At 38.4% G+C, this 26,625-nt stretch overlaps 1 protein-coding gene and 1 long non-coding RNA gene across 3 annotated transcripts in view; one reads left to right on the forward strand and one right to left on the reverse strand.

Moving 5' to 3' along the window:
• The first annotated feature begins 3,780 nt into the window (after nucleotides 1-3,780).
• Nucleotides 3,781-26,625, forward strand: part of Rmdn1 (regulator of microtubule dynamics 1) — a 31,898-nt gene continuing 9,053 nt past the window's right edge. Inside the window, exons 1-5 of one of the 2 annotated variants that reach the window (XR_001784180.2) lie at nucleotides 3,781-4,073; nucleotides 9,136-9,253; nucleotides 15,522-15,609; nucleotides 17,272-17,431; nucleotides 23,816-23,905. Coding sequence is in view for 1 of the 2 variants with exons in the window: in NM_025476.6 (NP_079752.3) it covers nucleotides 3,960-4,073; nucleotides 9,136-9,253; nucleotides 15,522-15,609; nucleotides 17,272-17,431; nucleotides 23,816-23,905 (570 nt within the window). In the remaining variant the exon portion in view is untranslated. The remainder of the gene's footprint in view (nucleotides 4,074-9,135; nucleotides 9,254-15,521; nucleotides 15,610-17,271; nucleotides 17,432-23,815; nucleotides 23,906-26,625) is intronic. The other variant, NM_025476.6, reaches the window with a different exon arrangement.
• Nucleotides 17,427-23,820, reverse strand: Gm52724. Its single transcript, XR_003955371.1, has 3 exons — nucleotides 21,772-23,820; nucleotides 20,022-20,171; nucleotides 17,427-19,504 (listed from the first exon to the last, which is right to left on the reverse strand). It is a non-coding gene; the product is annotated as a predicted gene, 52724 (long non-coding RNA).

Raw genomic sequence — 26,625 nt, forward strand, 5'->3', positions numbered from 1 at the left:
ACAGCTAGGCAGGTCACAGACCCAGGGGAGAATCTACTATAAATATTCTGCTCAATGGACAGAGTATCAAGTCAGCTCCTAATGGCTTTTCGTTAAACTCATAGATTAATGCACCTCTCCGCTCTCATCAGAGCAGCTTCTGTTTGCAGCCGTGGTGAACAGAGTCCCGCAAATGTCCAAGGCACAGAGGGTGAGACTAAGGAAAGCATACCCCTAAATGGGATAGTTGCATCATGCCCCCTCCTTCCAAGACCCAGCAGTGATCATTAAAGAAGACAGAAAGCAAAGAATGTAAGAGCTAGAGTCTTCTGGGCAGTTTTAAATGTGAGCTCACTGCAACTTTGACAGCCTGGAATGACCTGCAAAAGCTCAGGTTGGACAAATTCTCAGCATGGAGAGGGGCAATAGGTATAAAGTCTCACTCTTAGCTGTATATTAGTAATGTAGTAGCAACTGAAAACTGCTGGGAGAAAGTGAGTTTGTTTCCTTCAAGAGATTGCCTCTCGTAGGTCAACCATGCTCACCTTTAGTCTACTTTGGACATAGAAGGATCCAAAATAAGATGTAAATTAGATATGACCTAGTCATATAAAGCAAACATTCAAAATCCTTACAGTGGGAAGAGAAACTGCACTGCTAGCCACCTAACTTATCATTGTCCCTTACCTTTTACTTCCTCTTCCCTAATGGTCATAGATTTCCATCTACTTTTCCAGAGCAAAAATTTGCATGTTTATTTTACTCTACACAAAATGCTGTGTCCCTAACACCCCTCATGACTCGCTTCTTTGGGTATTAACTCAAAAGTTCTGAGTGAAGCCTTCTCTGGCCATTATCCAGGTTAGGATTGCAATGTTTGGCTGAGGTCATAGTTCAGTTATAAAGTACTAAATGCCTAGCACAAACAAGGCTCTGTGTTCAGTACTGGACATTGAAAGGGGGGAAAATTAAAATAGAATTGCAAACATTTACAGAAATACATCTGTAGCCCTTTCTCCTTCACCTTCCTAGCTGGCATTTTGCACCATCTATCAGTACATATACTTAAGTATCTTACAAGTGTTTCTACTTTTCTGATTACTAGAAGGTAGAAGGTATATTATATTTAAAAAAGGGAGGGGGCATGGTGCTGCTAGGTGTGAGTGGAGAAGGCCCACTGTAACTATGAGGGAGAGCATAGTAGGATGCATAGTAGGGTAGGGGGGAGGGTATGCCAGCCAGGATGGCCTGTAATAGGTAGTTGCTGAGAACCTGGCTACCAGCATCTGCTCTGATATGTTAAATGGGCATCTCAGTTAGCCATTTGTCTAGGGTTTGAGATCTACCATTACATATACACAATACACATTTATTGAATGAATGGAAAAAGTATAAAAAAATTTAACCCTAGTATAATTGAAAAAAATCAGTCATTGAGATTATAGCATAATGAAGGCATATGTTACTAGTTCCTCCAAAATATAGTCCAAACCATTGCAAAAGTCAAATTATGAATTAATAAATGGAAATATATTTAGGAGGAATAAGGAGAAGTTTCTTTGAGGAAGTGACACACTGATAATGGAAAGATAAATTGAAATGAGCCAGGTAAGAAATATGAACTCATATGAGGAAAGGAAGATGGCATCTGATAGTATAATATGAAGGAATAGTGGCAGAGAAAATATCATGTAAGGAAGCCTTTGGCCCATTGTAGGGTAAGAAAAGGCAGTGGACCTGAGTGAGATAGACACATATGGTATGTGGGGAGGGGGAGAGGAGTCAGGGAATGAACCACAAGACTCGGGAAAGATAGCAGATAGTATAGTCTGTTTGCCAGGCTCTTCCTTTTATTTACTTTTCTAACAGGGTTAGGGATCAAACCCAAGGCCTTTTACATACTAGCACTCTCCCAACATGCTACATCACCAGCTCTTTCAATCTTCTTCTTGAACAGATCCCATTACATGCTTGATAGTATAGCTCATACTTTCAAGGTCCTGGGTTCAAAAACATGCACACAAAATCGTCATATCTTGCCAATAATCAGATAAAATCATATCAAGAGCCTCAGTGTGCAAAGGTGTTGTAAGATATTTGATCATATTGTGAACCCCAAGATTGTGTTACTTCCTGAAAAAAAAAATCTGTTTCTAGTTGTGGTATGGCTCTACCTGTGACACATACCTTTAATCCCAAACAATGAAGGCAAATTTAGTTTGTAGAAGAAAGCACCCATGTTTGAAAGTAAGGTTTAATTGAGAGGTAGACAAAATGAGAAAGATTTGACAGAATAGAATTTGCCCAACTCTCACCAAAAGAGGGGGGCAAGGGAAAAGAGGCTACTTAAGAGAACAGCACAGAGACAAAAGGACAGAAGGCAGTTTTATCTTCTCATTGAAACAAGGCAAGCACTCTACCAACAGAACTTTATTCAGTCTCTAAAGTAATGATGCCTAACTATTGAAAACCAAGTAAGATTGCCAGACAAATTTAGGATACTGAGATAGATCTAAGTATTGAATAAGAACTAGAATGTGGGGGGTGGGGGAGTGAAGAAAGTGCCCTTGTCACTCCAGTACCAACTCCAGAAATTCCTGCCCTGCTTCAAAACAAAGCAAAGAGAGTGTGTCTTTTGGATTTGCCAAAGTTTAGTGCAAAGTTTGTGAACCCCAAGATTCTGTTACTTCCTGAAAAAAATATTTACAGGCACATTTCTCCATCATCACTGAAATGAACATGATGTATGTAATAGCAAAAGCAATGTCTCATGTCTCTACACCTGGGAAGCTTGCTCCAAACACATGTTCTATCCCTTTTCTCACGGGCATGAGCGATTTGATTCTGGAGAATTCAAACTCGTACTGAAGCACATCTTCCTCATTTATAACTTGCAGTTCCTATCTACACCTAACGATGAATAGCATAACGGTTAAAGGACATGAAGGGTCCCAGCACCACATAGCACCTTTAGTAAATGGGTATTTAAGTAATTTAAGACAACAAATAAAAGTTAAATTAAAATCTGATTTCTCTCTCTCTCTCTCGGATATAACCTGTCTTATTTTTTATGTGTCCCTACCCAGGAAAGAACTGGGGTATCTATCTGAATTCTTAAGATGCAGAGTCTAACAGTCTCACTCAGTAGTTCAGACTAGACTGGAATTCACTGAGTAGTTCAGGCTATCTTTAAATCAATACAACAGCGCTGAGATTAAAACAATCAACTTTTTTTTTTTCTTTTTTGAGACAGGGTGTCCGGGATTCCATGCTAGCACTCAGCACATTATATAGCTCAGGATGACCTTGAACTCCTGATTTATGTGACCACCTCTCGAACGCTGGCATTCATTATAGGCTACCACTCCAATCGAATGCAGTGCTGAGAACTGAGTCCAGGACTTCATGCAAGCTAGAGAAGCACTCTGAGCTCTGGCTATGGTAGGACTTCTTTTTCTGGTATTTCCTGACTAAGTCTCATGGGGCTTTGTTTCTTTCTCTTAGTTCCCACCACCTCCAGGCTCTGGATGTGTTTTTCCACCCTCCTCCTTATGTAAGATAATGTAATTCATTCAAGTACTTATTTTCAAAAAGTACCATAAGTGCCAGGATTCACTTTACTGTTGAAGACTTTAGGACGTTATAGAAAAACTACAAAACAAAACAAAACAAAACAAAACAACAACAACCACAACCACAACCACCACAAAAGCTACAATGGACAGTCGCTGACAGCCAGAGGAGGGCTCTCGTCCCTCGCCTGAGCCTGTTGTGCGCATGCGTGATGGTTCCCCTCCACCCATTTCTCCCACCCGGAGTTATTTCCGGTCTCTGGAAACCGAGGCCCGGAAGCTGCGGGCCGGCGTGAAGGAGGTGGTGCTGGCCGACCTCTGGAACTCCGTTCCGGAGCTGACTTTCGCCCCGCCCCGTTTTGTCAGGTCCTCCAGCGCGTCGTCAGTCCCGCTGGGAAGCTGTCAGTCATGGCGCTGTCCTCGCGACTGTGGCGTCGTCTCCCTCCACTCCGCGTCTGTCAGCAGACGAGGACCTGGGGCAGCCGTGGGCGCTGTGGCGCCTGGGGAGTCCGCGCTTGCGAGGTAACCCGCTGTCCTGGTCCTGCTCGCTCCATCAAGCAGGGCGTCGGGGGCGCCCCCATCGCCAGGTCTGGAGGTGCGGCACCCGGCCCGAGGGTCGTGGAGCTTCCGCTTTGCAAACCTCCGCTGAGACAGCTGGCCTCATGACTGAGGGGTGCGTCCTCTCTGCCCTTCCAGTCCCAAAATAGAACGGGAAGGTGAAAGAACTTTGACCGTTTTGAGAAAGTCGACCGTCTCTGGACTCAGGTTATTACCTCGGGCAGCTCTGCCCGGTGGCTCAATGCTGTAGTCCCAACTACTGGAGAGTCCAGAGAAGGAGGATCGCAAATTCAAGGTTGGCTTGGGATGTGTCGAGCCAGTTCAGGGCTAGTCTGGGCCATTTAGTAAGCGCTTGTCCCAAAATAAACAGGAGAAGGAAAAAAAAAAAAGAAAGAAAGAAAGAAAGAAAGAAAGAAAGAAAGAAAGAAAAAAGTAAGTTCTGTGTTAATAAGCCTTTGCCTCGCACCTGGGGGCAAAAATATTTGTGATGTAACTTTGAAATTGTCAATAAATGAGAAAATTTATTTTTCAGTAATTATCCTTCAGTTTCTTGTTTTTTATGCACGCCAAAGCTGTTCAGATTTTTAAAAATTGTCTCAGTTCTGCTGTTTTTATTAGACAGGCTATGACTGTATTCTTGAAAAGGGATGACATCGGTCCCTAAGATATATTTCTCATAACTATTTTGCTAATTTTAAACCCTAAAGTACGGCCTATAAATGCCTGTTATAAAGAAACAGTTACTATCCATGGCGTGTGTAGGTCAGGAATCTAGATATGGCTTACCTGGGTGTCTAACTTAAGATCTCTCCTGAGGTTTAGTCAGGCTTTGACTGTTGAGGCCTCCTTTAATATCTTAGGGTTTTGTTTTGTGGACGTGCTTGTTTACTTGTGTTGCCAGGACTCCCCTAAGTGGCTATGCTTGGCTTGAGTTTAATATACACCCCAAGTAGTTTTCTTGCTTTAAGCCTTCTGAGTCCTAGTACTCCAGGTGTGAAAATTAAACCAACAACCTAACTTCCTTTCTCCCCTTTTAAAAATTCAATCGTTGTGTATTATGTGTTTCACCTGGATGCATGTATGTATTGCACCAAATGCATGCCTAGCACCTAGTTACCATGTCAGTGCTGGTCCTCTGGAAGACGAGCTAGCGCTCTTAAGCAATGAGCCACCCCTCCAGCTTTTCAAGTTTTGTGTATGTTTTGGTTCTGGTTTGTTTGTTTTTTGTTTTGAAAGTTCAGTTTCTGAGGATAAAAGGAGGAAGTTCTGCTTCCACACGCTCGCTCATGTGGCAGTAGGCAGGTAGTTTATCCACATTGCTACTGTTGCTAAGTTTTCTCAAAATGGGCAGGGGGTGGAAAGGAAGAGTCGAGAGAGTGTGACCTTTGTGGACTTCTAAGCACTTAATCTTGGAAAGGAAGTAAATCCGCAGGACTTGTAAGGGAATGGAGCACGCAGGGCATAAATTGCCTTCTGACACTCAGATTAAGAAAAGTTTATAGCCCGAGTTGCTTGATACTCTGCCCAGGGGAAGGAGAGAAGGGGACACCCAATGTCATTCTCTGACCTTTACATCTCACCTACTTACATCACACAATCATAAGTACAGAATAAAGTATTGTGTTTCTGATTTTAGTGTAAAGATTATAGGAAATCAAATAAGGCATTCAAACAGGGAAGTCATTTGACCAGATTTTCACTGAAAAAAAATAACAGTGTATGGTCAGAATGGATATGCAAGAGATCTTGGTGTAGGCTAGGTGAGAAATATGGCTTGCACTTTGGTGAAAATGTAGATAAGTGGAAGAATTCCAAGAGCTTTAAGGATATAGAGTTATAGCTTCATGGAAGAGGTTAAGAAGGCTCAAGTAGAAAGATTTAAGTTCCTAGCTGGAGCAGCCTAGAGCAATTTAAGGGGAAAAGGAGAAATGTGCTCTATTTTGGACTGGATTCAGAGGGCCAAGTTGACATTTGGATAAGTAGCTCAGGAGGTGTGCAGTTACCTTTTGAGATCCAGGCTAAAGAAAGGAATTTGGGAACTTTTAGCACAATGTTTAGTTTTGGTTTTGAGACAGGGTCTCTTTGTAGGTCTGGTTTGCTTGGAACTCACTATGTAGACTAGGCTAGCCTTGAACTTACAGAAATTCACCTGTCTCTGACTCCTGAGTGCTGACATTAAAGACAAATGGCAGCACATCTGGTTCGTACATATTTGTATTTTAAAGCCGTGGTAGAATGTTGAAAGTTTTAATATTACTCCAAGAAGGAGCCTTTGCACCCAGCACAGACAAATTCTAACCTTTAAAAGGAAGATACTTCGGCAAAAATTAGAAAAGAGGAAGAATAGTGATATTCCTTTCAATCTAATGAGTTTTTTTTAAATTTCTGGATCTAAAATTGGTAAAATTAATGTTGAGGAAAATTATGTCAGAGCACATACTTCTTTTACATAGGAAATATTTGTAGGAATTGTTACTATATTTCACTGTCTGTGAGTGTGTTTGGATGCGTGTTAGAGTGCACATGTGGAGGTAGGTCAGAGAATACCTTGTTTCTCCTTTCATCATGCGGCTCCCAGTGATTGAACTCAGGTTATAAGGCCTTGGTGGCAGCTTCCTTGTATCCACTGAGTCATATGCTCCCTTTGAGGTTTGGTTGTCTGTTTTAAAGAACTCATTATAAAAAGCATTGCATTCTACTGTAGAGGTACAAGGTGAAGTGGTATCTTCTAGCTGTTGGATACATTCTTAAAGTTAATAGCATTTTTGAAGGTGTTCTGGGTCTTTGATTTTTAAGTATAGAAATATCATTTTCATCTAATTTCCCAGAGATGAATAACAGGTTGCTTCATATTAATCAAACTGATAAGAAATCAGGAGATGAGCTGTTAGCTTATGACATTACAACGAGAAATATAATCATTCAATGGCTATGCATCCCCCATTTAAGAAACCTGTGTGTTACTTAACCACAAAAAGTTGGACATTCTAAATGTGCTATTTTCTCTAATTACAGTACTATATACGTCCTTTTTACTGTTGATTAATAGGCTACTAAGACTTAATGTTAAACATCTTGATCTTTCCCTTCTTCTTTTTTTTTTTTCTAGGCACCAAAATCATACCTATGATCCTGCCATACCTTCTCCCTAGTCCAACATTTCTCCTCCTCCTCCTTTTTTCTCTTTTCCTTTTCCTGCCCTCTCCCCCTCCCCTTTCCCTCCCCTCCTCTCTCTCTCACTCTCTCTCTCTCCCCCCCCCTTTTTTTGTTGACAAGATTTTGTGTTCAAGATATGTAGCCAAGGGTGACCTCAAACTCCTTCTTTTATGCTTACCTCCCTGGCTGGTACTGTGATTACAGAGGCAACACCATTACAACCAGTTAATGTGATGCTAGGGATCCAACCCAGAGCTTCTTACATGCTTGGCAAGACTCTTTAAACTTGTCTACAACACTAACCTGTTTTTAGAAAGTAAGAATGCATTCAGAAAATAAAGTGCTATTTTGCTGTTGATTTGCTTTTAATTCACTAGTACTAATGTCTTGAATATTTGGTTTTACCAGAATTTTCAACGAATTGGAATGTGTTGAAGTTTCCATTTTCTGGTCTAAGACTATATCAGAAGTTCAGATGTGGATTAAATACGGATTGAGAGAAATTCTAGATGCATCAGTGGCTTTTTGCTTGTTTTTAAAAAACTGAACAAAGAGTCTGGACAGATATTCCGTAGCACTTGTTAAGAGCACTTGGTGCTCTTTTAGAGGACCCAGTTTCCATTTCCAGCACCTACATGGTGGCTTACAGCCTTTGGTAACTCCAGTTCCAGGGGATCTGACTCCCTCTTGTATCCTCTGCAGGCACCAGGCATTCACATGGTACATATACAGACATTCAGGCAAAGTGCTTATGAACATAAATATAATAGATGAATCTAAAAACCAAAAACAAAACAAAAAAGGGAACAATTAGAAGAAGACATCTCCCATTTACCATCATAGGGACAGCTGAGAAGAGATGAAATTCATAATAGACTTCATGTGGAGACAGATGTTGAGGGATTCTCAGGTTTAGAAGAGACATCCAGGCTAGAGACAGAAAGAGTCAAATCTGGCATCTAAGACTGTGAGAAGAAATAAGGTCACACACACACACACACACACACAAACACAAGAGGTCTGGGATTAAGCTCTAGACACAAACCACAAACAGGCAAGAAGATATTAGATATGAATGAAGAGAAGGCACAATCACGAGACAGGAAGAAAACCATGAGAATATTTAAAAAACAAACTGAAATGTTTTAACTATAACAAAACCCAGTGCTGGGAAGTCACTACAAAGAAGGCAGTTCTGGGTTGATGAGGATGCTTGTAATCTTGATTGTGGAGATGAAATGATTTCCCCCAGTTTATACCTTAACTATCATCCTGGTCCTCCTGCTTCTACCTCCTGAGTGATAGGCGTGTGCTACCACACCCATCTCAAATATTGTTATTCATTATCTATTTAAAAGCTGTGGGGGCACTGAGAGCTGTATATTATTTTCATGTGTAGTAATTATTGGAGTTTTCAACTTGTCTATAATTAATATTCATTAAGTGTTGGTTTAAAGTATCACCGAGTTAATTGAATAATTTGTTAATAATATTATCCCACGTAATTTAAAGTACCTATGTCTCTGTAAAAAGGTTTTCATAAAAACGTAAGTCACTTTTGCTATATTTATTCACTCATTCATTCATCCTTCTTGAGGTTCCGAGTCTTCAACCAAGTTTCTTTTGCATGATGTCCACCACTGAGTTACATTTCTAGTCTACAACTGACCATTAGACAAAGTACTACTTCCATTACTAAGATATACGGAATGCAAGATTTGAAATAGTTTTAGTAGAGAAGTGGTAAACTATTTCTTTTAGCTTCTAGCATTCAATAATAACTTGCTTTGGAGGTAAGAAAAAATGGATATGTTTTGAATGGGGTAGAAATTTCTTGAGTTTCTTAATTTTAATATATTGTTTTCTATAGGTGATAGGAAATACAAGACCTTTCAAGAGAGGCTTTTTATTCTCAGCCTTGTCTTATTTGGGTTTTGAAACCTATCAAATCATTTCTCAGGCTGCTGTGGTTCATGCCACAGCCAAAGGTAAGCATAAGCTAGAGATCTTGATTTATTTTGTGGGTGAGTGAGTGTATACCTCTGTAGGCATATGCAGAGGCCAGAGATGAATTTCATGGCCTTTTCTTTGGCCCTCGGGCTCTGAGTTGTTGTTGTTGTTGTTAGTTTATATATATGGCTGTTAGATTTAACTGCTGCCGTCTCCCCAGCCCCTGCAGCTTCTTTTCTGAGATAAAGTCACTGAGCGTGGAGCTCTGCTTTCCAGTGCTAGGATTAGAGATGTAATCTGTAATTACACAATCAGCTTTTTATATGGCTGCTGGGGATCTAAACTCAGGTCCTCATGCTTATACAGGAAGCTCTCTACTTCCTGAACCAGCCTCCTACTCCTAGTGGTGATATTTTGTCATTAGCTTATTTGTATGCATAATGAAATTAATGTTATCTGTTCTTCTTTGTCGGTCAGAATACACACACACACACACACACACACACACACACACGGTAGTGGACAACTTTCAGGAATTCTCTCCTTTTACTGTGTGGAGCCATGGAATAGAACTTACCTTGTCAGTCTTGGCAGGGAGTTCCTTTATCCACTTACCTCATCAGCCCTCATTTTAGGACTCTTAAACTAAGAATTTTTATGTTTCATTTTGAAAAATTTGAAGGTGCTTTGCATGTGTAGAAAGAAACAAGATAGCAAAAGGCAGGGAATAGCCTACAAACAGTAGAGGTGAAGATGACAGAAGTTTGTCACACTCTGCTTTAGATGACAAAATGATCCTTTACTTCACTAGTGCCAAGGTGTTACACACTCCTGTTATAATAAAGCAACTACCCTCTAGTTGAGAACTTGGAGAGGAACCATTTTATTTACAGATAGAATACAGCTTATATCAATCATCAGAAAAGTGATTGAAAATTGGTGAAATGCCATTATCTTCCTTCTCTAATACAAAAGAGACTAAACACTTTAAGACTTACCCATCAAAAAATGTCTCCTTAATTCACTTGCTATAGTAAGTGGCATGCTTTTAGTATATAAGAAAAGTACTACTTCAATTTATGTATCGATATTTTCATAACCCTAAAAGAGAATATGATTGAGGAAGAAGAATACTTAATACTGAACTGATGTTCTTTTAGAGTTCAGATACAAGAACCTGAGGTTGTTATTAATTAGTTGGCAGGGCCAGGCATGAGAGTACATTTAGATCTCTGTGAGTAATAGGCCAGCCTGGTCTACATAGCAAATTCCAGGACAGCCAGAGGTACATCGTGAGATCCAACATCAAAGAAACTGAAAAACAATTTAAAAAACTAGTTATTTCATCTATATGGGACTATCTTGTCTTTAAGAAAATGGATAATTTAAGTCCGATGTGTTGCACACACCTTTAAACCTAGTACTCAGGAGACGGAGACAGATGGGTCTTTGTAACTTAAAGGCCAACCTGGTCTACCTACTGATTCTACTGTGTACCATGATTACATAGTGAGATTCTGTCTAGGGTGAAAAATATCTGTATATATTTGTTACATTAAAAGCATACCTTCGGGAGCTAGATCTTCTTGAGGCTTTATGCATGTATGGTAGTAGTGGTGAAGGTACATGGGAGAATATGCCATTACTATCTTCTGAGGGGCAATCAGGAGCTAGGATGTGGTTAGTCCTACATATATCTTCTTAGGATTGCTGCATGATTCATTCATTCATTCATTCATTCATTCATTCTCTTCCCCCAACCCTTGTAGCATGTATTATACACATACATACATACATACATACATACATATATATTTTTATATATGTAGTAAAAGGCTATTTCAGCTTTTTGGGTTTTGTTTCATTGTCCATATTTTGGAGATTCTGTTTTTTTGTTTGTTTGTTTGTTTTGTTTGTTTGTTTTGAGACAGGGTCTCACTGTTTAGTCCTGGCTGGCCTAGAACCCTGTATGTAGAAGAGCCTGACCATGCCAAGCTAACTCAGCTTAAAAAAAACAAAACCAACCAAACAAACAAAAAAAAAAAACCAAAAACCCAACAACAGTAAATCACTAGGGCATGATGGTGCCCACCTTCTAGTCCCAGCACACAGGTAGAGGCAGATAAATCTCTTTCAGTTCCAGGTTAGCCAATTCACTAGTTAAGACCCTGTCTCAAAACTATAAAATTTTAAAAAATGGATTAAGTAATAAGGCATATACAAGAACATAGAAATTTGGGGCAAAACAATGATAGTACATAGCCTATCCTAATGATGAATAGGAACTAACAAAATACATTGTTTACAAGCTCCTGGTTACAAACAGTGCATACTTGTGCATAGAGTTGGTACCTGCCTGTCCTCCCAGCACCTTTGTAATCACATCACATTCTGAACCTCAGAGGACTGATTTCTTTTTTCTTTTTTGGTTCAAGACCAACTTGGGCTTCTTAAGGAGCCTCCTAAAAAATAAACCCAAGAGGAACAAAAAGGTACTGTGTACTTGATAATAATGAAAACCAATTTGTTTTTCTAATTATCAACACAAGGCCATGACAGAAAGGTTATTTGGTCTTGACCCTGAGCTCAATCCCCACTACTACTAATAAAATTACTATCATTCATTCATATTTTCCAGTACTAATGTAACAATAAAAAGGTGGCCAAGGAAATTCCGTATGTTTGAAAACATTTCTAAATAATTCACAAAGAAGGATAAAACATGGCATAACAAGCTAAATGGAAATTAGAACATTTGTAGTGGTAACTGTGTTTCTTATCATGGAACACTGAAGGAATAAAACATCCAACATAATAAGAGACTATCAGAAACCTCAAGTAAATGGAAGGAAATAATAAAAAGAAGCAGAAATTAATGGTCTGGAAAATTAGGATGATTGTTTTTAAAGACTTCATAAAATATGGACTACTCAGGTAGTGAACATGGGATAAACTCCTCAGGTAGGAGTAGTACGATGGAAGTGGTAGTGCGATGAGTCATGAGTAAAAGCTATTATATGTGAAATACAAGCAAGCTCAGACTGTGTGAGAGAAAAATACTTAATGGCTGACTTAAAGACAAAACAGTAATCCCTACACTTGAGAGACTGGGGTGGGAGAATCTTCTGTTTGAGACCGACCTGGTCTACATAGAGAGACTTTGTGACAAAATAAAAGAGCTGAGTGTGTAGCACAGTGACATTGCACTTGCCTAGTACCTGCAAGGCCTTGGGTTGATCCCAGTGCTGCAGAACAAACAAAAACAGGAAAGACAAAAAAAAAGAAAACAAGAAAATGAGCATCCAGAAACTATGGCCAGAGTTCAGCAGTATATTCCTTGGGACAGTGATTAACTTCCAACATGGTTTCTGTTTTCTTATTTTGAGGTGGAATTTTACTAGGTAGTTCTGGCTGGGCTGGAATTTATTATGTAGAGCAGTTCCAATTGCCTCTACCTCCTAAGTTGTGATTAAAGGCAGTGTGCCCACCCAAATACATTATAAAGGTGGAAAATTAAGAATGATTCTTTTAGCCAGTGTTCTATTGCTGTGAAGAGGCTCTGACCCCATATAACTGTAAAGGAAAGTATTAATTAGGGATGGCTTACAGTTTTGGGGATATAGCCCATTCTCATCATAGTGGGAAGCATGGCAGCATACAAGCAGGCACCGTAGCTAGATGGATCCACAAGCAGCAAGAAGGGAGAGACTCTGGGACTTGCCTTGGGCTTTTGAACCTTCAAAGCCCTGGGCCAGTGACATTTCCTCCAAGGCCACACTCCCTAATCCTTTTAAACAGTGCCAGTCCCTGTTGTCTAAGCATTCAAATATGGGGACCATTCTTATTCAGATCACCACAGATAACTAAAGAAAGAACAGATTTAGAATATATTCCAAGCCAGTAGAGAGGAAAGAAAATTAAAATGTATTCATCACACTACTGGGCAGGAAATAACAAAGGAAAGAAGAAAAAAAAAAAATCAGTGACTCTGGTCCCCAAGCTGGCTTGCCTTAGACCCCTGCCCACTGCCCCGATGCCTGCTTTTGTGTGTTGCTCTTCCATAATGAGCTAGCTGTGTGGCCTTCACAGAGTGTTTCTGTCCTGTGGCATATTGGCAAAAGTGGGACTAGTATGTCATTTCATGACTACCAGGGCTGGTTTTCTGGGCCTTGTAATATAAATTTCTCTTTTCTTTCTCATCAAGGTATTTGCTTTTTTTTGTTTGTTTGTTTTTGTTTTTTGTTTTGTTTTTGTTTTTGTTTTGTTTTTTTTTTTTTTTTTGCATACTAGGTACACTCACTCAACCACTGTGCTAAATTCCTAAGACTAAATTTTTAAGTGGTAATTTCTGAGCTTACCACAAGATGGTAGCAAATACCCAGTCTGTGGCAGGAACCAAATAAACACTAGAGCCTCAAAAACATTATGTTTTTAAAAAAATGGACACGTTTAACCTCTGTGGGATAGATTAATATATTCACAGTACTCTCCTGCAGATGGAAGCTCACTCATAAACTACTTAGAAGATGAATTAGTCACAAGTGAGCAACCCAAATATTCTTCATGTATCACTTCCCTTCTTTCTCTACTTTTGAAACATTCCTCTTCAAGAATGAACAAGTCTACAGATGTTCAATATCACTTAAGTACTATTTTTAATAATAATATTTTCTGTACTACTGAGACACAAAGAAGTACTGTTGATGTGTTTATAAAAAGATAAAGAGATAGGTGTGGTGAGGTATGGGGGAAGAGGATGTCTCAGTGGGCCCATGCCGAGGCATCCCTTCCCCCTGAGAGAATCAGCCATATGAGGGTATAGTATAGAATGGAGTTTATTCAGGGCATGGGGAGGGGAGTTAAGAGGGTAGTAGAGGCAGAGAAAGGCAGAGAGAAGGAGAGAGTAGAGAAGTAGAGGCCGGCCATGACCATGTGGAGAGAGGGGGAAGGAAAAAGCCCAAGAGGGCAAGAGAGAAGCAAGAGAGCAAGAGAGGGAGGAGGGGGCAAGCAGCCTCTTTTATATTGGCTGTTGCCAGGTAACTGTGGGGTAGAGTTTAGACAGATAACTACTGGTGTGAAAGATTTGCCTTGGCTCTGGATCATCATATTGCACTGATCCTTGACTCTCAGTATACATATTTTTTATGTATTAAATGCTATACAAAGAAAACACAGGAGAATGGAAATTTTGATTGCCTGAGAAAAACGTAAGGGATATTTTAATTTTGTCCTGATGACTCTGATGTGACTGCAGTTCATTTCACAAGAATAACTAGAAAGCCAAAGGGTCCTAGTATATACATGTACATGTACATGACAGCTTTCACATAATTGGCATTTCTTTCTTTGAAAATGTTTGCAGAACTCTCCTGAATTGGTGTGTATTCATTTTAGGTCAAATTTAAGATTTCATTTTATAGTTTTGTTTCTTAATCATCTCAGGATATCTATATTGTCATAATTTAAGTTAAAAGTAATTTACTCTAGAAGGTTAGTTTGTTTTATAGAATGTGATTTCTATGTCGGTAGCATAGCTTATTCTTAAACATTTTCATGATAGTTTAGAATGTTAAATAAGACAACAACCAATTTTCAGACCACTCCATGGAGTGGTCTGCATGCTCCTACCAGAGTACCTATGTGAGCCTGTCGTATTATAACTACATTTTTCTTACTTATCACACAGTTTCTTTTTCAGAATTCCTCTTTAGAATCAGAAGAGATTACACATATTTTAAAGACTGTGGAATATAATATATTACACTACAATATATAATAAAGAAATTGGAGTCAAATAGTGCTGCTGCTGCTGCTGCTGCTACTGGTGGTGGTGGTGGTGGTGGTGGTATTTCTGAACATTTACCCAAGCAGGATAGGATAGGGTGTCTGGCACTCGACAGCTGAGATGTAGGTGTTTGTGAGCCGTCATCTAGATACACTGGGAACCAACTCTAGCCGTAACCACAGAACCATCTCTCCAGTCTATATCATCATTTCCTACAGTGCATGGCACTCAGTAAATTAGCAGCAGCAGCAGCAGCAGCAGCAGCAGCAGCAAAGAGATCATACAGGCTTCTGAGCTACAAATACCCCATAAGACATCACCCTTTTCATTTTTTAGTGTCCTGTTCTCTGAGTTGTATCCCCTATGGATTCAGTAGATCACTTACTATAATCACTTCGTGCTTACCACTGTAGTACTTCTATCTAGATGGTTCAGAAATTTTTATTTAAAGGTAGTTTCTCTGTCTGGTTTTTTAAACATATATAATAGTGATACTTTTTTTCATTTCATGATTTTGGAAGTTGAAGAAATACTTGCGCAAGCAGACTACCTCTATGAAAGTGGAGAAACAGAAAAGCTTTATCAGTTGCTTATACAGTACAAGGAAAGGTAAGTAGTGTACGATTGGCCTGGGTTTCAAAAATAGTTTGTTAAAAAAAAAGTGGTTCATTGGTATTAAAACTTTTACATAACATTTGTTCTTCTTCAAAGTAGTATATCTTTTGTTGTTGTTGTTGTTGTTGTTTGTTTTTGTTTTTTTTTGAGACAGGGTTTCTCTGTATAGCTCTGGCTGTCCTGGAACTTACTCTGTAGACCAGGCTAGCCTCAGAAATCTGCCTGCCTCTGCCTCCCAAGTACTGGGATTAAAGGCGTGTGCCACCATGCCCGGCCAAAGTAGTATATCCTAAAATTCAGTTTATAGTAAATCATCATTTAAAGTAAATGACTGAAAAGTGCTATTTAAATCTCATTGATTTTAAAAGATTGCTCTTTATTGGAATGTTGAAATTTTTTTTTCTATTTTGCTTTGGTTCATAAAAGTATTACTAAATGTATACATTTTCTCATCACTTACATTTCTTGTTTTTTAAAACAGTAATTCCTGATTGGTATAAGATTTAAATGAATTTACTGGAATTTAGGCTGGTTCTATGGTTCTGAATGGCAGCTGAGTTTATACAGAGTTTTCAAAGAAACACAAATACTTGTGTTTTCTGCTTTTAGTTCTAGACTACATGGTGTATAGAATGCCAGTGTGTACTCTTTAAAGGAGAGGCAGGGAAAAGGACATTTCCAGGTATTTACTTCATCCTCCTAATCTGGCAATATTGAGTTGCTTTCATCTATTTTTGCTAATAGTTTCAGAAGCTCTCCCAACCCCACTCTCACCAACTTTAGTTGATAGCTATCTGTAGAGTCGTCTTTCCGTCTTCAGGAGTCAGCTGTTTCAGCATTTTACCTTGCTTCTTTAAGAAGTAAGCTGTGAGGTGTAATTATTTTGTGTAACTGAATAATAAACATAGTATTGATACCTTCAGCTTCAACATTGTAAAGGGAATGCTATTTTTTTGTTAACAAAGCAAAGTATAAATTAGGCTTAAATACAGACATTTAATAAAAAGCAATTCAGGGTTAAAACTTTTTATCAACTGTGATTTTTAATTTGTTAGCCATTTTTGTTTTATATGATTGCATTTGCATAACAGTTCTTCAAGGAGTCTACTGTCCTTACTTGATATATGTCATACAGCATCATGGCACTGAAACTCAGAATTAGTTCCAGATTGCATTATTTCACTCATTCAACCATGTATAGATAAGTAACTATCACACACTGTTGTTTGGCAAATGTATTTGGGGCAAAGGATTTGGCAGTATCATTTCTATAGAGTAGGATCCTGTCCATAAAGCTAGTGATTTTTATGGTACTCTCTGAACCAGGTAGAAATTGTATGAAGTAGTATTAATAAATTAAGTCTCATATTACATTTTGAGCTTGAGAGCAAGTGTTTAGAGAATTGAAATACAGAAATATTTTCTAAGGAAGCTGGTGTTTTAGATATTATATATTGATAAGTTAATATTTGCAAATAATTTGGAAAATTTCAACAGATTTTTAGCAAATAAGAGCTTTTATAAAAGAAAATATTGATAATGTCTCTTATATGATTGCTATAGCCTAGTTAGCCTGAAAGAACTGTCATTAGTGGTATGACCTTCAACAGTTTTTCAGGGTACAGTAAGATGGTTTTCTATCTTGTCTAAACTTAGTGAGGATGGAGAGCTACTATGGCGGCTGGCACGAGCATCCCGTGACATTGCACAGCTTAGTAAGACTTCAGAAGAAGAAAAGAAAGTTTTGGTGTATGAAGCTCTAGATTATGCAAAAAGAGCACTAGAGAAAAAGGAGTCAAGCTCTGCTGCTCATAAGGTAAGTCAGTCAGTAACAGTGTTTATCTGATAAAGGCAAATGTATTTGGGGCAAAGGATTTGGCAGTATCATTTCTGTAGAGTAGGATCCTGTCCAGCTTACCTGTTACCAGCAGGTTATAGGAGAAGAAATTCCTGTATTGTAAAGGAGGAGAGTCAGAATGGTTACAATTTTGAGTTTTATCAAATAGCCTAAACCATTTAGTATGTTTGTAAATGCTTATAAGTGCCTGTTTTAAACAAGTGGTAGAAGTTACCAATGTTTATTTGTAGTAGTACACCAAGCATTTGACATAGTATATTAAGTGCTGAGCATATTGGTATAAGCCTGTAATGTTGGCCCTGGGGAACTAAAGACAGAATGGAGACTCTGTCTGAACTACTCCCTGTTGGCATTATATTTCATTGATTGTATAACAATTTGAGGAGTATGGCTATCTTGAGCAAATTAAGTATTCTAGCTCAGTTTCTATTTATTTAGACCCTGAATGTTTTTCAGCAGTATTTTATATATTCAGAGTATATTTGTGAACTTAACTTGGTTAAGTTTATTCTCAAATATTTTTAGTTCTTTTAATTGTCTACTTGAAATATTTTTGAGATTATTTATTGCTAGGGTATGGGAATCAAGTACTCAACTGCTGAGCCCTCTCTGTATCCCAGTCTGCATTAAAAAAAAAAAAAAGAGAGAGAGAGATTTATTTAAATCATTTTATTCCAAGAATGTTGCATATATCAGTGAATCCTATTAAATTGGTATATGTTAATCATACAAAACAGGGTTCATTTTGAAATTTTCATAGGTGCATATGAAATCACACTCACTATCCTTTCTTATCGCCATCTATTTTATTTCTTCCCATATCTCTGTCTCCCTTTTACTTCCTCCTGGGGGATTATGTAAAGACAGTTTCATCGTATCATGTAATTTGGCCATATTCATCTCTTATACACTTCCTCCATTTACTCTCCCATTTCCTTTTGCTAGATACTTTCCTTCCTCCAGTTTCTCTGCGTTCATGTCATATACTTGGTTTTATGTATCTGTGTAAAATCTAGGCTTTATTTAGAAATAGAAACACATAAGTGTTTTCCTGATTCTGGCTTATTTTGCTTAGTAGGATATGTCCATTTCCTAGCAAATGACATAATCTAGTTCTTTATAGCTTCTTAAAACTCCTTTATGTGTATATGACACATTTTCTTCAGAAACTAACTCATTATTTATGTTAGCATACAAAGTTATACATTTCATTGTGACCATATTTTCAGTGTTTACTCATCAGTTGATAGACACCTAGGTTAATTCTATAACATGGTGATGTGGGCCAGTGCTGCAGAAAACATCTCTGTGACAGGCTCACTAAAATTTCTTTGGTTATGTACCTAAAAACTGGGTCATATATTAGTGCTTTTTCATTTGTGTGTGTGTGTGTGTTTGTGGGAGAGAGAGAGAGAGAGAGAGAGAGAGAGAGAGAGAGAGAGAGAATGAATTTCTATATAGGTCTGTCTGTCTGTCTGCAGGCATGCAGGTACCTTGTCTTTAGCCTTTCATATTTTGTTGTCTTGATTGATACCATTGGATTTTCTTATAGTCTTCCTTTTGAATTCTCTGGCCTGACATTTTACTCATTTTCACTGGGATCCATTACTGGAATTGGTAATTTTTGGAAGAGTCAGGTTGCCTTGGCTTTTCATATTTCTTTTGTTTCTTATGGACACATGATATTAGCTTACTGACTTAAAAATGTATTTATTTTTATCCACTGTATTCTTTCAGTTAAAGTGTTTGTGATTTTCCAGTGTGACTAGGTTGGAGTAAGGTTTTACTCCTCAAATACTCAATAGTTCTATAATGTAACCTCAGTTCATGTGCTCAGTGCCCTGGGCAAAACCTCTCAGAATCATTCCACGACGGTCAGAACCATATAGTAATAGTCTAAATCTAAGCCAACTTCCACTTCAACTCCAGCAGCTTTGGGATATTAAGAGAACAAGTACATCACCATGTATATTGATGCGCTTATTGCCAGGGTCTGTCTGGGAGGAGAATAAAATGAGTAAGCCTTGTAACCTGTAGAAGAGAGAATGAGAAACCGTGTAAGAGGAAATCTGTCCACAAGAGGCCCAAGGACAACAAAGAGATAAGGTGGTGTCAGGTTCCAAAGAAACCTGGGACAAATGGTTGACTGTGGTGCCTATTAGCATACCAAAGAGCATGCTGGAGACCTCCAGACTCTCTCAGCCTTGAAAGTACCTGGTACAGAGTGGATGCTGGCTGGGGGGCATCTGGTTCCTCTCTGTTCTTCCATCTTAAACCACTCCAGCTCCTGGGCTTCCCTCCCTGAGCTTTTCATTCCTATATAACCCTCCTATTCCAGCCCCCATCTTCCTGTCTAACTCTCTTGCTGCCTCCACCCCATCTTCTCATGACCTAGTTCAGTCTTCTGGCCACGTTCAATGTACTCATTTCAATCCCAGATCTAGACTTTTCTAGAAACTTTTGGCTGTACTCCCCTTCATATCTATGATAAACCAAAGCAAACCAAACCAAAACAAAACAAAACAAAAACCCTTTCGCTCATCCATACCTTAGAGCAGTCATGTCCTCACTTTAGAGTAGCATGAATAGTGGAATGGATAGAGACTTGCTCCTGTACAACTTAAAACAGTCCCTGTGCCAAACAGAGTGAGGCAGGGAGATCTCCCACTCCAGGACAGCCTGGGTCCTTTGGGAAAGTCTGAGTAAGAGGGAGAAGAGAAGAGTGAGAAGAATAATTAAAATCTTCTAATGAGATAGTAAACAGTATCTGTGTCTATATAGTCACTCTCATGAATACAGTTGCAGACTGAGTAGTCTCTTGTGTGTGTTCAGGGACAAAGTGTTTCTGGTCTCTTGTAACTAACTATACAGGCACATACTGTCTCTGTGTAGTGTGTAATTCACATGTGCAATAGCTCTTCAGTCACCTGCTTTATCATAGATATAGGATGTCTAGTATAGTGTCTGCTTTATGCACCGGTGGAGTTTCCTCTGTGGCAGTGAATCTCAACCTTCCTAATGCTGTGGCCCTTTAATACAGTTCCTCATGTTGTGGTGGCCCCAACATAAAGTTGTTCCATTGCTGCTTCATAATGTAATGTAAATGTCTGATACTAGACCCTCAAAGGGGTCCGGATCCACAGGTTGAGAACTGCTGCTATGCAGTTACTTGTCTGAATGCATGCACATTGTCTTAGTGCTGCCATCATTTGTCATAGTATAGATGCAGATTTTTAAAAAAAATTTTTTTTGTGGGTACAAGCTAGCGGGTAGGTTCTACTGAGATGACTTTCCAGACTGCTCTTTCTTGCTCTCTTGCTCTGCCCCACCCCCCCCCCCCCCTGCTCTGCTCTGCTCCGCTCTAGACAGCTTTTTCTTGCTAGTCTAAAAACTCTCTGGTTGAGACAAGTCTCTCTGCTAGTAAAAATTCTAAAAAGTATCTAGATAGCTCATGGGTTTTCTGACCAAAGTCAGAAAAGCTGCTATTAAAAACTCTTGGATCTTCTGACCAAGTCAGAAAGCCTGATAGAAAAATTCTAAAAGTAAGTTTTGGGTTTTTCCAATAAAAATCAGAAAGCCAGAAAGTCAGCTCTCTCAGTAACCCTTAGGATTTCTGACTGGATCCTGTTAGGGAACATTCTTGTGCTGTGTGTGTTTGCTACCAGAGATCTCCAGACAGCTCAGCTTATATTAGAGAAAAGTTCTAAAGTTCTGCTAGCTCATCCCTGCAGACCCAAAGCCCAGTTTTTATTTACATATCAATTCAGTTATTTATTTTTTATTAATTATTTATTTATATTCCAGATGTTACCCCTCTTCCTGGTCCCCCCCTCCACAAGTTCTTCACCCCATCCTCCCACCTTTGCTACTGAGAAGTGCTCCCCCACCCACATACCTATTCCCACCTCACCCAGCTAGCATCCCCCTTCCCAGGGGTATCAAGTTTCTACAGGATCTACAGGATTAAGTGCATCCTTTCCCACTGAGGCCAGACAAAGCAGTCCTCTGCTCCATATGTAGTGGGGGCCACAGACCAGCCCATGTATGTTCTTTAGCAGATCTTGTTTCTATACTGTCTAGCTTTTTCTTCTCTGACTTTTTGGGATGGAGCATAACTTTTGTAGTATACTCTTTCTCTATTGGTCTTTGTATTGTATGCATCACAACTAGCAAGTAAAGTCTGGTGATTAGGCAGTGGTAGATAGCTAGAGATGAGTTTTAATCTCTACATATTGGACAATACTGTTAGTAAATGTTGCAATAGCATGCCTTAGTTCCTTGTACCTTTAAGCACTTACCACTGCTTGTCTTTTCTTCCAGATACCTAGTGAGTCTCACTTCCAGTATAGCTCAGACCAGGTTTCCACTGTGTAGAAGGATACTGCATAATGAGTGTATAGTGAGTATAATAAAGGAATTAAACACATACATATAATCTAATACTAAAAAAAGGACATTAAAAGAAGAACTCAGAAACAAAGTGACATGAAACAAACATAAAAATACAAACAACATTAAAAAAACAGCAAAGTAGAATAATAAGTTCCCCTCCAATTATTAGGTAGAAATTGGTAGAGTGCATTAGAACATGAATCAATATATGTTACAGAACACTGAGATTTGAAGTAATGGCCTTTAAAGAAGTCATGATTGCCAAGGCTCAGAATCCTTCCATGACATTTACCCTAGGTTTTCAGAGAGGCTGGTGTATGGAGGGCATTGTGCATCTAGAGTCAACTATTAGTAAACTCACAAGGGGGTTATCATATTTTTAAATCATTAGATATATTCAGGTGGATTGAGTATTTTTTATGTGGTAAGTCTAATTGGTTTTTAGTATTCAAATCTGTTTTCCTGCTGGTTTCTATTTAATCTTTTTATCCTTTTTTGAAAGTGGGGTATTGACATAGCTGAATGGTCCATTTTCTGCTTTCATTGTCTTGTTATTAGTTTCGGATATTTTAGGCTTCTGTTATGTGTATTTTTTTCTATAGTTGTTACGTCTACTTGATTGTATTTTTCATCTGTACTTTTTTTTTTGGTCTATTAGTTCATTTTGTCTCTTATCATTGTAACTACTCCATCTCGTAATAAATACATAAATGAAATTTTGTAAGCTGGAAAGATGGTGCAGAGGTTAAGAGCACTTGTTAGTCTTGTAGAGGACCCAAGTTCTGTTCCCAGCACATGGTAGCTAACAGCCACCTCTAATTCCAGTTCCAGGGAATCTGACGCCCTGTTCTTCCCTCAGGTACACATATATGGTACACATACATACATGTAAACAAAACACCCATACACATGAAATAAATACCCTTTTAAAAAAAGAAGTTTTGTGGTTTTGGTATAGTGAATTGCACATGATAGCCCAACACACTGAAATATATATATATATATATATATATTTATAGGTTATTTTATGCAACAGCTCTGATAGATGGGAGAAGACCTTTAAAATCCTGTGTAACCCTTCTGATGGACTGAATCTATACAACTGGATAACAATGGAGACTAAATAATAATAGTTTATAGAGGAGTGTGTATATGTGTACATTTCAAAATGTGCCTTTTTTTTTCAGTAAACATGACAGAACACAAAAAGCTTTTGTGGAAAGTAGATTTAAGTAAATGTATATATTTTTATTGAGTATATTATGAGTATTGTATGTGTATTGTATTAGTATCTTAAACAAATAGCTCACAGAGAAGGGAGAAATATTCATTATAAGAAACTGTTGTAGGTACAGAATTCAAAGGCAGGTCCTTCTGATACTCAAGAAAAACTAGCCAATTGTTCTGAGGCTTCATAGATATTTTTTTTACTGAAGACATTTTTTTCCCCAATGGTACCCTAAATTTGGTGGGTCTCCAAAGCATCTGATTTAATGAAGTTTAGATATTTTACATTTAGTTTTTGGTAAAGAAACTCAGATTGTCTCAGTTTGGCCTATTATCCAACTGGTTATGAAGGTGATCCCAGAGTTGACAGTAGTGGCTCTTTCTAGTACAGCAATATAGATGTTGAAAGGGATATGAAAAGGTAAATGAGCCATTCAGTCGCAAACCTATCTAAACTGATACTCAGATGTGATTTCTCAATTATATTGGGAATTGCCTTAGTTGGTACTACTTTCTACCTTGTATTATATAGGTCACTATAATGTGTTCCACCCTCTTGTTCCTAATGGCTGTCTGCTTTTACTTATATCTTTTGTTCTTAATTCATCATTATGCTCAGTAACATTTTGCCAAATGAGAATAACAATTGAAGAGTACATATATAATTTTTCTTTGTATTAGATGAAATATTAAAAGTATTCCCTTTTTTCTTCTTTCTTTTAGTGGTATGCAATCTGCATTAGTGATGTTGGAGATTATGAAGGCATCAAGGTTAAGATTGCAAATGCCTATGTTATCAAGGAGCATTTTGAGGTACTGATTTAAGTTCATGAATTTAGAAATTCAGCATTTTTCTGAGTTGGTGTGTTTTACTTACCAATCATTATATATGGAACACATTACTGCATGTTTGTAGGCCAACTTCTTGGAAAGCAGAGGCATGAGATTGTTTGAGCCTAGGAGTTAGGGACCCATTGGAGGGAACAGAACAAGGCCTATCACATTAAACAAAAATCACAAGCTGGGTGTGGTGGCGCACGCCTTTAATCCCAGCACTCAGGAGGCAGAGGCAGGCAGATTTCTGAGTTCGAGGCCAGCATGGTCTACAGAGTGAGTTCCAGGACAGCCAGGGCTACAGAGAAACCCTGTCTCGAAAAAAAAAAACAAAAACAAAACAACAACGACAACAAAAAAATCACAAATCAAAGTCCAGTGGGATAGAGCAATAATAGTTCATTATTTCTTCTAATTTTCTTGGTCAATATAATGTGTTAATGCTTCTGCCTTGACCCTGCTAAGGCTTCTTATATGCTTTTCTCAGCTAGGACTGGGAAGTTCAAGATGGCTTCTCATCTCTTCCCTCTACTTGACTTATGTTATTGTTTATTAGGCTAACCAGAGCTTCTCTACAATATAGGAATTCGCCTTCAAGAATGAATGTTTCCAAAGAAAAGTCCCAGTGTGCAAACTTTTCAAACCATTTGTAAAACCAACTGATAACATCCTATTGAATTTTAAAAATGCTACATATAGTGGCACATGCCTTTAATCTTAGTACTTGGAAGCAAAGATGGGCAAATATCTGTGAGTTCAAGGACAGCCTGGTCTACAGCGTGAGTTCCAGGATAGCCAGGCCTATACAGAGAAACCCTGTCTCAAAACAAAACAAAACAAAACAAAACAAAACAAAACAAAACAAAACCAACCAACCAACCAAAAGCAAGCAAGCAAACAAAAAACCCCCAAAACCATGGCTGAACCAGTTTCTGTGAAAGAAGGTTTGAATGCTGGTGGTTAAACTCTAACCTTCCAATACAACTGAAACAGCCATCTTAGTAGTAATAATTGTGTTTAAGATCATGCAATATGTATTTTATGTTTTTTTTCCTATTCTAAGGTTGATTTACTTGTTTTTAGTAACCTTTGTTCAATGGTGAAAATTACATAGAAATCTATAGATTTCATACTCTATGTGCACACAATCTCATAATTCTCAGACAGAGAACAAACAACCACAGAAATATTCAGCATTTAAAAATCTTTTATTGTAGCTCATTCAGACTACACATGAGCCAGCAGCACAGACAGGAATTGGCTAGGTATGCTACTTAGGAACTCTGCAGGAGCTTGCAGATAGAAGTCCCAGGTTCAAGCTTATGTAATTACTAGAGAAAAATAACATTGGACTAGCAATTAGGAAACCTAACTTCTGAAACAAGCACATGGCATTTTGCAATTACATGCTTCATATTTTAATATATCTGAATTAAGACTGCATTAGAGAATTAGTGAACCTTACAGTATAAATTGGAAGTTGTACTTTATTTTTCTTTGATAATATGAGTGATTGTCTGTTCATAAGGGCACCACTGCATGCAGTACCTACAGAGGTTAGACAGGGTGTTGGAACTCCTGGAACTGGAGTAACAGGTTGCAACGAACTTACTGGGAACCAAACCCAGATCCTCTGCAAAACTCTTACGTGCTGACCTATCACTCCAGCCCTGGAAGCCATATTTTTATCCTTTTTAAAGTAATATATAAAATGGCTATATGCCATACTGGTTTGGGGCTTTTGTTTGCTTACTTATTTTCGGCATGTTATTGCTGTGTAATCCAGACTGGCCTCAAACTCATACTCTGCCTAAATCAGCCTTACAGATTCTGGGACGTTAGGCATACATTACCGTACCTGGCAATGCACTCATTTTGGTACCTTAGCTTCAGTAAAATACAGTACTGTTACTTTGTCTTTCAGAATAGAGAGGTGTGTCACACAGGAGACTTCTCCCTCTGTAGTCCCCTCCCATTCCCTGGGGGTTCTGGAGCTGTTTGTTCTAATGAATCTTTATAGCCCACTCCCCCTTTAAGCATATAACATGAGTTTCAAGGAGAGCAATGAAAAATTGTAGAAAACATTTTATTGACTATTTTTCAGTTTTTAACCACAAAAGAATAGGATGTGTCTGTTTGTGACTCAGTGCTGTAATGCTTCATATAAGTTATATTTTCAAGCATATGTTTAAATATTTATACTTAGTATTTACATACTGAAAGATATTTTTATTTCCATTATTGCATTATTAACATCTTTGAGTTGGTTTTGGAAGGCAAATTAATGACAAAAAGGACAGCAAAGGCCCTTATTTGAAAGCAGCCCTGAAGTAAATATATGAAGGTTAGGTATGTAGATCACTTGGTAGAGTGCTCGCTTAGCAGATCTAGATCTCTGGTTTTGCTTCCTAACACAGCAAAAAACTGGGAAAGCCTGAGATCTCAAAGGGTTTCTACCAAGACACATGGCTAGCCTTACTCTAGTTATTGTGTCTACCACAGCCATCAAATTTTACTATCTGTTACCATATTGTGAACAGTGAACACAGCAATGATTCTACTAGACAGCGCTGCTGCTAAGCACACTTTGTGGCAGTCCATCCTCACCACTATACTATAGGGCAATTTTCTCTTTTGTTTTATTCATGGGGATCAAACCCAAGGCCTGTAACATGCTAGGTAAATGGTTTACCAATACA

Source organism: Mus musculus, chromosome 4 (genome assembly GCF_000001635.26).
Source record: "Mus musculus strain C57BL/6J chromosome 4, GRCm38.p6 C57BL/6J".
In the NCBI taxonomy this organism is placed as follows: Eukaryota; Metazoa; Chordata; class Mammalia; order Rodentia; family Muridae; genus Mus; species Mus musculus.